This window comes from Gavialis gangeticus, unplaced genomic scaffold (genome assembly GCF_001723915.1).
Source record: "Gavialis gangeticus isolate Ggan-Ray unplaced genomic scaffold, GavGan_comp1, whole genome shotgun sequence".
Lineage (NCBI taxonomy): Eukaryota > Metazoa > Chordata > Crocodylia > Gavialidae > Gavialis > Gavialis gangeticus.
In genome coordinates, this window is record NW_017728995.1 from 1,309,117 (window position 1) to 1,320,685 (window position 11,569).

General features: G+C 42.7%; 1 protein-coding gene across 1 annotated transcript in view; it reads right to left on the reverse strand.

Annotated features, from left to right (window-relative positions):
* The window catches only part of ERICH6 (glutamate rich 6), a 28,749-nt gene that overhangs the window by 16,904 nt on the left and 276 nt on the right, over window positions 1-11,569 (reverse strand). The window contains exons 2-5 of the mRNA XM_019503136.1: window positions 10,788-10,897; window positions 10,023-10,098; window positions 4,521-4,627; window positions 1,757-1,832 (exon numbers count right to left, since the gene is read on the reverse strand). Coding sequence (XP_019358681.1) covers window positions 1,757-1,832; window positions 4,521-4,627; window positions 10,023-10,098; window positions 10,788-10,897 — 369 coding nt within the window. The remainder of the gene's footprint in view (window positions 1-1,756; window positions 1,833-4,520; window positions 4,628-10,022; window positions 10,099-10,787; window positions 10,898-11,569) is intronic.

Below are 11,569 nucleotides of genomic sequence, written 5' to 3' on the forward strand. Positions count from 1 at the left end.
GGGCCTGGAAGGTTAAACTGTGAACAACGCAGATTGGATTCCCTCTCCAAGCATTGCAACCATTTTGTTCTTTATTAGCTCACTTCAGAAAGTTGGTGGAAAAGAAAGTAATGGACGCTAGATTTGTCCTATATGTCAAAGACTTAAAAATGTGTTTTCTTCCATAGTAAACACTGAGATGAAATGTGTAAGGGGTGGGAACCCAGAATTATTAGAGCCAGTATTGTTAGGTCCACTGCGAAGGTTGAAGTTCCAACATTTGACTTCTCTTAATGGGTTTGATCACAACAATCCTGTTAAGCATCTGTTTGCTTTTTTTAATCAATCCCACCACACCAGGAGTAGGAACAAACTTACAAACAACAAAACAACAGAGGCAGACATGTGGAAGAAAAGAAAACTAGGAAACCAAAATAAATGTTAAGCAAAATGTACTGTGAATAGCACTGAGTTCAATATCCATAAATCAGCTTGAGTATCCTCTTAGATCTCCAGTACCTTCCATCTGCAGTCTCTCTCAGCTTTGCTGGTTGATCTAAAGTTGAAAACAACTGATAATTCCTTTCAGAGGCTTCTTTCTTCTGCAGTATCTGATAGGGCTGTGCGAAGCTTCGGTAGCTGATTTGATTTGGATGAGATTCGGCCCAATTCGGCGGCTGAATCTCTGAATTGAATTGGGAGACCCATTAAATGGACAAATCAAATTGGAAGCCTCCAAATCAACTTAGAGAGATTTGGAGATTTGGAAGGCTTGCTGCAAACAGATACTGGGAAGAGGGAGGAGAGGGGGTGTTCTTTCATATTTGGAAAGGCTGAGATGTGGGGAAGGACTGCTCTGATACTGATGACTGGGGCTGGCCAGTGATGGATCTTTCTCTGAGTTGCCTGCTGTTTTCATCCTGCTCTGCCTTAACATACACAAGTAATACGAGTTTTGCTTTCAACAGTTTGAGGTGCACTTTTACAGAAACCCCTGCACCTATCTCCTTGAAACTTTGCAGACTTCATGCCCTCAGAAGGGGGCTACCATACCTATTGTTTTCATTTGAATCTCCAAAACAATGATAAAATTATAGGTATTTTAGTGATTTCCCCATTATACTTTATGGCTGAATCTCCAAATGGGTGCCAAATCTCCAAATCCAAATTGACTGAATCAAACTGGGACAGTGATTTGAATCACTGAACTGAATCACTGTCTCTCTGAATCGGCCAAATCCAAATTTGAAGCGAATACTTGCTGCTTTGCATAGGCTTAGTGTCTCATGCAGCTGTCCTGAATCAACTGTGAAAGCTTTGGCCTGCTCAAAAACACAAAGAAAGTGACTTGTGTGGAATAAATGGGTGGTCTCAGTCCAGGTTTACGATATAACCACCAGGCACAGCCCAATTAATGGGCTGTACTGTTGCCTGTTGAAGTAGAATTTAAAACAGGCTAGATATGATGCCCTTTCATCATTCCAAAGACATGATCGCTCCAAGCCCAGGTTAAGGCCTGTATACTAGTATACGATAAAGCCAATTGAGCTGCATGTTCCAAACCTTGCTGATGACTGTAAAACTGCATTCTCCACGGATGTCACACCTCTTAGACAAAGGCCTAAAATAAGCTTGAAATACAAAATACGTTCTACTGAGGAAAGCCAGTGAATAGTAAGGAAGATTTGTAAATAGTTCCCTTGTTAATTCTAAGTTCCTCAGCACATGGCCTCATTTCATCAAAGACAAGTTCTGCGGTAATATTTCACATGCTTACCTGCTTAATTTGTGTAATGAGAGGAAAGAAGTTTCCTTTCTAATTCCTCCTAATATTCCACGAATCCCTTTGGGACCTGTTGAACACAAATAAACTAATCTGTGTTCTGTATCAATTCCAAGTAGTTTAATAATAAATGATTAAACACCCAGTGTGTTTGCTGGCATGAGTATTGGTCAGAATTTGATTTACGTGTTAAAATCAAAACTAAAACAGATCCTTTCAGGATTCTTAAGAGCAGACATTTCTTGTTACCTAGTCCAAAAAAGGTGAAACTTTTAAGACCTTGAATTGAAGTTAAAAGGATTATTCCTGCTGCACGTAGTCTTTCTGTACTGTGATACTTTGCTTACTGGGTTGTCCATGCAACTTCTTTGGAGCTTTCAAACCTTGCTTAATGCAGCAGCTTAAGTGCTCCTTTGGCTAGGAGTCACTTACACTCACCCACTTCCAAGTACCATGGATGCCAATATAGCATGTTTCTGTCTTTAAAATATAGTAAGTAGGATATAAATACTTAAACAGCCTGTGCTTGCTCTACTGTCCTAGTCTGGCAGCATCAATGGATTGTCAGTGTAACAGTATTTACACTAGGGCTTTTGCCAGTATAACTACACTAATTAAAATAACAATTCCTTTTCACACTCCTAACTGATACAGCTATGCTAGTAAACATTTCAAGTGTTAGCCAGGCTGCAGTCAAAAAGTAGGTTTATGCTGCAGTCACAGTGTTTTATCCTGCTCCTTATGTGGGGTTTCCAGCCTGTACTGACCTCCATTCTACCGTGACTAGACTGCCACAGGTACCCAATCTTGTTAGTTTAAAGCTGGCTTGCAGATGTCTGCTTTATGCAACAGTCTCTGGGTTCCACAAGCAAGTAAATATGGGTATGTCTACAATGTACACCACAGTGAAGCACAGAAATCCATGTCAATCCCAAGTGAGCTAGTCTGGGCATGAGAAGCCATCCAGCTGTGGTATCATGGAATCCTTCATTTGCTAATTTACCCTGGGAAGCCACAACCTAACAGCATCTGGTACCCAGGCTAACTCATTGGCAGACAGTGTGATACACCACTGTATGCTAAAATGTAGGCATACTAACTCCTGGAAAAGGTTGACAAAATCCTTTCCTTCATTGTCTACACACATGACAAAGCCCAATTATTGCACTTGCCTTGGTCTTCACCAAAATCTAACAGGTTTCCTGGGTCAGCTAACCCTCCGCCTATGCGCTGATCCCTTTGGGTGGATTCATCTGAAGTGTACGGGGTCTGAATTTGTGTTCCATCTGTCTGATCTGGTCAGGGCTATAGCTATATGGCATTTAGCAAAGAAAATGATTTTTGAGCAAGGTGCTGTCACACCCTAGGATTCCTTGAGATCCTTTTGGGGTGCCACAAGATGCTACACAACATTAACACAGTTAGGTACACAAATACAATTCACAAGATAAACCCAGAGATTTCAAATAAGAATCCATAACATTAAAAACATTCTAGCCTGTTGTGGTCTTTCTGAGTTCTCTACAACAGAACAATTGCTCTAGTATTTTTATGTAGTCAAAAAAAGAGTGAAAACTAAGAGCTAGTATTTTCCGAAGGCTGCCTTGAATCTACTCCAGTCTAGAAAAGTTGAAAACCACTGAACTAAGGTCTGTGGTAGAAAGGATTATATTGGAAACTTCTTTCAGTACAGTAATGCCACTGAGGGATGTGATGTTTTTTTAAATGTTGTTTTCATACAACAACAGTTATGTTATGCTATCCTATTACCACTAGAGCTTGCTTATGTATTTGGGAAACCTGAAAAAGCACTTTTTAAAAAAGATGTTTGTTGCAACTATATTAGAAAGGCATTGCCAATCAAGCTACACAGGTAAGTACTTTCCAGTGTATTAAACTATAAAATGTATGTGGGTGTGTCCTCCCCCCGCCCTTGTGTGAGGAAAGAAAAAACACTGCTGGCTTTGACAGTGTGATTATCCAATTTCCAAACACGCAAGCAATTTCTTATGACATGCAAGTGACTGGGTAGGTTGCACATCTGTACTTAGATCCAGATTGTAGTTGCATATTTCATACATGCAATGCAGAAGTTAACAGCAGGGAAAAATCTGCATTTGGCTTTCATACTTCAAACTGCTTTATGCTTAATCTGTTCTAAGGGGGGCGTGGAACGACTTTGACACTACTACAGCTAAGGCATAACTCTCCATTCCAGCTGCAGGTGTCATGCTGTGCTTAGTCGAGATGTGCCAGCTTTCAGTGGGCTGGAGAGCTTTTAGTCCCAACATCCTCTGCACAATGTGCATAGCTGACATAAGTGTAAAACCTGTTTGGCTGGTCAGCTAGCCAAGAAACAGGCAAGCAAGAATTAAGCTCAGTCTCTGTTTCAGTTATTTTTATGTTTATGGAAGCTTTTGTGACAGTGACTACAAAGACTGTTCCCTGAGCCCTGAGAGTTTGACTTCAGTTGCAGAATTCCCTTTCCTTGTTTTTCTAGAACGTTTAAACTCTTCCCCTTTCCAGGCCTAGAAAAATGACTGATTATACCATACCCTCAGTGCACACTCAAAACTTTCCCACTCCTACATACTTTGGAAGACTTGCCTATTGTTCCTCTTCTACAGCTTGGTGCACTGATCCAAGTAAAATATGTTATTTCCATCTTATTTGTCCTATCATTGTTCCCAACATTCACAGATTTCCTTACTCCACAACCCTACACCATTACGATGCCAGACTTTATAGGAGGTAATACCTGTGTCTGAAGCTGTTTGTGCTGTAGCCCTCTCCTGAAGATCAGTCTCAGATCCTACCTCTTTGCCATTATCTGATTTTTCCCTTGAGCTCACATCTTGAGGAGAACTGAACATTGAAAAAACAACCTGATTAGATTTTAGAGAAAGGACATTTCATTCATAGGATAAGACTCCACTGTAAGATATCCATGTATTCCAGCTCATATGCTTGCCTGTATTTTCCCCCCATCAACCACATGTATGCCCCTATTCTTGTGTCTTGGGAGAAGTAGAATCTGACTTCGTAAACTCTGTTCTAGTTCTAGGTATATCTCCACTTACTAGCACAGATGGAGCATGGCCATCAAAGGTACAGATCCTCCTCCCGGGACATTCCAATCCCATTACTTTTTCTAGCTATTTTGCACACTTCTTTCTTGCTCTCTGCTTCTCAAAAGCTGCATGGAACTTCATTTTGCTCTGTTTGATATTTAACACTTCATTTGTTTAAGGGCAGAAAAGCCATGTAAGGAATTTCCACAGCATTTTGGCCTCCTATATTCCCTCCTAGTACCTACTCCCCTCAGCCATATGCAAAGATGAATGGCCTAGGTGTTTCACATTAATGCTTTTGCTCTTTTAAATATGACTGCAGGGCCACAGGGCTTTTAAGAGTTTTTAGATAATATTTTTAAAGGTTTTTTTTCCCCTTCCTTTCTTTTTTTTTTAAATAAATGCTACAACAATACATTATTTATTATTAAAACCTTTACTAAAAATGAATGTTCACATTCATACTGTTTTATGTGACCTTGTTAACATGTGAGTATTAATATATCTGAGGAACTTTCAGTCATGTTTAAGGCATGGCAGTTCTTTGTGCTACGGTCTCCAAAACTGAGCATTCTCATGTTAGTTCCTTTCTATGGAAGATGCCCTGGAATTCCTCAGGCCCTAGATCATTAGGTTTGGGGCTTTTTCTTCCGTATTTTCATAGTCAGCTTATGCACTGGTAGTCAGAGAAGATGGGCAAGCAGTCACCCACTTTTTCCCAAGGCAGTTTTATTAATGATCTTTCAGGTTTTCCCCACTCCTGGAAATCAATACCTACACATTTACCAATCATGCAGCAGCAATTCTACTCAATCGGTCATTTTTAGTGATGGCGCAGTTTTTGCTGCTTCACCTCTGTAACGGACTAGTTCCCCATCCATTCGCTGATCTGTTGTGCTGTCACCAGGCTCTTAAAAATCTCCATTTGGTAGATTGATGGAACCCCTTTGCTAGCCTTGTGTTTCCTTTCAGGAATTTCCAAAAAAGTTGAGTCCCTAGTGGACTACCAAGCCTGAAAAGGATCTTGGAACTAGTCCCAGTAACAGACACAATTATGAATCGCCCCCAGTCAAACCTGTGATGTGGACTGATTTACTCTGAATACTTTTTGTAAAAAAATATGCATAGTTCATTTATTGAGATGTGTACAGTTCTCATGTTGCTAAGTTTGAACCTGCAGTCTTGGACCAGGAGACTGAAACATTTAACTGAAATGAAAAACACTGCAAATTGTAGGCTTGCCTTTGTGCAGGACTAAGGTGAGAAGAATTCAATTCTTCCTATATTAAAAATAAAATGAATGTAGGGACTCTACCACTGTCTTTGCAGTGTTAGATCTGAAGGGTGGCCATCCTGCCCCAGAGCTCTAGTATGCAGATGAGGCAGCTGAGGGGGAAACAGAAGAAGGCCATGGATGACATGGTCACAGAGATGCTCAAGAGGAGCTTGTAGTTCAAGAAGATGCAGCAGGCAGAGGAGTCCGTTGAGAGGTCCCTGGAGTAGGAGAGGAACAAAAGAGTGGGATTGGGAGCTCTGATAGAGATCTTCTGTTGAGGTCACATATTAGGCCCAGGTCCTTTGGAGGTTACTGGGCAGGCCCAGAACCCATTCTGATGCAGGTTTCCTGTCTAGGTACAAACTTCTCTTAGAGCTCTTTCCTGATTTCCAGTTTGCTGTCATGCCCTGCACAGTATTCCTGGAGTTGGGCAAGCAAAGGACTATGAAGAGAACAATGCCCATACCTCTGACCCCTGGTCAATCCAGCACACTGCAGTGGATACCATGCTCCTGTGAGTGGCTTTTTTCTTGTTTCTCCCTATACATTGTTTGTACATCAGTTTCGTATCTTGAACCATGTTTTAATAGCCACAGTTTCTTACTGTTAGCAGGCAGCTGGCCTAGTTGGGGTGTTCTTTTGGTTCTCCTAAGTAATATTTGTTACTTAAATAATCGGCATTTTGCTGGTATCTGCTTACTTGCAAGGAAGTGAAAAGCCACAGCTATGCCACATTTCACTGACGTTTTGGAAAAGATCAAGCAATCTACACAGCCAGTATGACAGCCGGTGAGTGGAAAGGAACAATCACAGAGATTTTTACAGTTAAATGTTTGTTAGGCAAAGAAATTAGCCTTTAGCCAATGCAGTCCATAAAGTAATCAGGCACAATATCATCACAGCAATTATGTGAAGTGCCCTCCTCCTCTATATTAAAAAGAAGAATGCAGCACGTAGTGTAAAGATAATTACAATAACAGTTTTAAAAAATCAGTACAGCATGTTTCACAGGAAAGCCCAGTTTAAAAAACAGCACATGCACTTGAAAATTAATGAATTATTAACATTGCCATGCATGGCCAGGACAGGAGTATATTGAGTAGGGCTGTGTGAAGCTTTTGGTCCCTGATTCAATTCGGTGTAGATTCGGCCCAATTCACTGGCTGAATCTCCGAATCAGAATTGAATCAGAGCACCCTCTAATCTCTCTGAATTGAGTCGGAACCCTCTGAATTGATTCAGAGAGATTTGGACATACACAGCTTTAAATGTTTTTTCTACATACCTCTAGGGGCTCCTGAGTGCTGTGATGCTGGGGCAGATGAAGTGTCCCACAGGAGCATGGGGGGCTCCCCAGCATGCTCGGCAGCAGAAGCACTTCCAGTCCACTTCTGGGTGTGCTGAGGAGTGCACAGGGGGTCCCCCCAGCTTGGGGACTGGTGCCTTCTGGGTCAGGAGGCCACCCAGGGTCTCCCTGCGGCCGATTGCCAAGCTGGGGAGGTGTGGGCGGGCCCCCTCATCACACTCCCCAGCAGACTCGGAAGTGGACTGGAAGTGCTTCTGTTTGCCACCGAGCATGTGGAGGGCCCCCCGTGCTCCTGTAGGATGCCCCAGCATTGCAGCAATCACGAGCCATGTCTGCTACCTCAAGGTATGTAGAAAAAACTTTTAAAGCTGTGTCTATGGCTGAATCTCTGATTCTCTGAATCAGCATCAAATCTTCAGATTCAGATTCAGACAAATCAAATCGGGGACAATGATCTGAATCAACTAATCAAATCACTGTCCCCAATTTGGGCCAAATCCGAATTAAATAGGGCCCACTTCGCACACCCCTAATATTGAGCATCTTTAATTTCCATTAGCTCCCATGACCCTGTTATTGATGGTATTTTCTGATTCTACACACTGGTGAATGAGCTCATTCACATCCAGGATCCACTCCCTCATTCTGGAGTGCAAACTATAGGCATATATGTTTCATCAATAGCTCTACTTCTAGCCTTGCATACACTGTGCAAGAAGCCATCATATTCACCCAGCTGGTTTTGTAGGCACTGCCAACTCATCTTCAGCCTTCCAAATACACAATCCATTACTATTTATCATCTGCATGTACTTTAATTTTCTATATGGACTTGATGTGATTCCACAGGTAAAGATAGACAGAGTGCCTCAAAATAATAGCATGTGCCGGTACGTCGTTAAGAATGTCTGAGCATGGAAATGCCAGATCTCCAAAAACACTGGGGTCATGTGACATTGGCATCTCTGGACATATCCTTGTGGTCCACTAAGCTCTGTGGAATCAGAAAGTAGGATTCATCAGCTCATTCTGGAGGGCAAACTATAGGCATATGTGTTCCATCAGCAGCCCCGCGCTATTTGGGAACCCCTTTCTGTGGAAACCTTATTTTATTTCAAATACATTCCTTACTTTCTCAACCAGTGCTAAATGACTTTAAGAATACTGGAAGCTACCACAAAACTGGGTAGCCATGGACCTGTAGCTGTCTGCAAATTGGGTAGCCATGGACCTGTGTAGCTGTCAAATTAGTCAACTGTCTTCATTCTGGATAACTGAGGCAAACTCCTTGTTCATGTGTCTTCATGCAGGAGTTCTGGTGCCACTATTGGCCATCCCAGGCCTACAAACTATTCTGGCAATTTTCCTTTGCCAGAAATGCCAGTCTACCTATGGGGATTGGATGATAACTGCACCACTCAACAGGTACATCTGCCCAATCTCCACAGAAGTCAAATCTCTTCAGCTCCTGCGTTCAGCACCATTGCACATTTCAGAATGGTCTAAAGACCCTTGAGCATCTCTCACAGTATGTACATCACAGTATAAAAGCAGTTGTCCCATGACCAGGAGTAGCTAATTAATTTGGCCCACTAATACATCATGCACAAAATAAGGTTTGTTTAATATCTCAAGCAACGATAGGATAAAATAAGCTTCTCCCATGAGGACAAAAGAAGCTAAATTACCCCACAGTGCATCATGAGTCAATTCCTAGAAAGGCTGCACTTGCATGGTACTAAGAAACTTGAGATTCACGCCTCGAAATCCTAGTATCAGACATGCATTCCAGGAGCATCTGGGTATGCAGGATGTGGCACCTGTAAGGCAATTCAAAGGGGAGGAGAAGGAGGTGGGTTTGCCTAGTTCAAGCTTGCAGGGCATGGGAATACAATGCAGGGCTGATATACATGGTGCTTGACTACTTGCCATAGTTAAATCAATTGGCACATCATCTCCTAAGGAACTGTGATTCCTAGCCACAAATAAAATGTAACATTGTGGCTGTTTAGTGGTCTAAAGCAAATAAACTGCTACCCTTACAGTAGTTGCTAGTGGGAAAGTATCTTTACTTCAACAGCTCCTCAACTGTTACGTTTTTTACTAAAGGTCAAGCAAGTTATACATAACTTATCAGGAACAGAACTTCCCATAGTGTAGTTTAGGAATGGAAGGTGCAGCCCTGAAAAACTTACAAAATCCTTATCAGTGGGAATATGGGAATCAGTGGGAAATGTATGTGTCTAGCTGATAACAGTTAGGAGTATGAATCAATTTACCTGTGCAGTTGGGGGATGAGAAACTGAAATGATCTCTATGATCCTTTCCAGCTCAAGTGATTATAATATAAATAAGGCCAATCTTAGAGGAACTGAGAAGCAAAGAAAACAGTTTAGTATGCTAAACACATTGATTTGCTGGTTTTATATTTCCCTTATTAAGAAAAATGGCAGCATGCACACCTCAGAAAATAACAATGACAAGTTAAGTTTTATATTAAAGTAACAAATCATCAAGAGCCTGATTCAGCTTCCACTCAAATCAATGGAAATAATTTCACTGATTCCAAATGACAGCTGTACTGGTCAAACAAAGGCCCTTTCTTACCTGCTTAATTTATTTAATGACAAGGAAGAACTTTCTGTTGTAATTCCTCCTGGCACTATGCGATGATCTTCAGTACCTGTTACACATAAATAGTGCTAGCATTTAACTTAGACTCTATCCATACATGAATAAATGAGCAAAATTTGGATTTGCTCTGGGAGACAAAAACAGTGATTAGTAAAGATGCATATAAATTAAATCAACATCATATGTATTTACTCAAGGGACTATAAACTCCACACCAAAAGCCCTCTCTTAGATGGGCAACACAGTTAACTCCATTTTTTCACTGATGCAAAGAATGGTGACCATGTTTCCTCCCCTGCTTGGCCATTGCTCCTGTCCTACTTCACACATCAGATTACTGAGGCTAACATTTTCAAGCTTAGTTTATACATCTAACTTTATTTGGGTGACTAAGTGATGGCAATGGGAACAGTGTATGTTCACTAGCTTTAGAAAAATCAGCCCGATATTTGAATTCTTACACAAAGATGTGTCAAATTTTAGGTATCCAAAACTGAAATGCTTGCTTGATGCTATACCTTGTTTCTCAGTACCCACTGAAATGAAGTGCGAGTATGAATTTAAAGTGCAATGACTATTCCTGAATAACTCCAGCTGTACCAAAGTTCTTTGTGGGGGGTATTCCTTTCCATCCCTGACTATTCTCTGTTCTGTCCTATGTGACTTGACTTTTTCTTGTCCTGTATGTGTATTATAGCTACAACCCCAGTGCCCAACAAGGATGGGGCTTCAGAGTACCTGAGGCTGGAGGTGTCTGTTCTGTGGCCCCTTCTTGGAAGCTGCTCTCTGACTCCACCTCTGTACTGCCAGCTGTTTCCCTCCTTCCGGCACTCTTGTGTTCAGATGAGCTAAGCAAGTTGAAAAGACAGCATGATCAGCCTGCAGGGGGAACACATTTCCCTGTACAGCTTTTATGGTTTCACTGATGGCCCTTGTTTGTAACATCCAGCCTTATCTATAGAGGCAGCCAATTTTCCTCTCTCTGTAGAAAGGAAGTGCTCCATTGACTTGCTTGTTTTGTTGCTTGTATAGTCTCCTGAACTCTGCCTATTTCCAAGTGGATGTGCAAAATAAGACTCGTTACAGGTTACACTTCGAGCTGCTCAAACATTGGTGGGCAGTCACGGTTCGGGCTCGGAGAACTAAAAGGTAAGACCCGCCCCCCCGGCAGTCCAGGCCCCGCCCGGGAGCTCCCAGTCACTGTGTCCCGGGGAAGCAGCCAGGGAGGGGTTATCCTGCTCGCCTCATCCCTGCGCCCCCTCGGGCTGCGGCACGGAGAGCGGCAGCGACTACCCCCCGCCGCCAGCAGTCAGTCAGCTGAGGGCAGGGGGCAGCGGGCCGCCTGCGGGGGTGTCCACGCGAAGGGGAGGCCGGCCTGGAGCGGTCTCGCCCGCCTCGGTCCCACGTGCTCAGAGACCGAGGCGCCTGCAGCGCCGGGCTCCAGGGCGGGTCCGCCCCTGCGCGGCTCGGACTCAGGGGCCGGGTAGCTCCAGCTGCGCGCCAGCCTCCCGCGCCGCCCC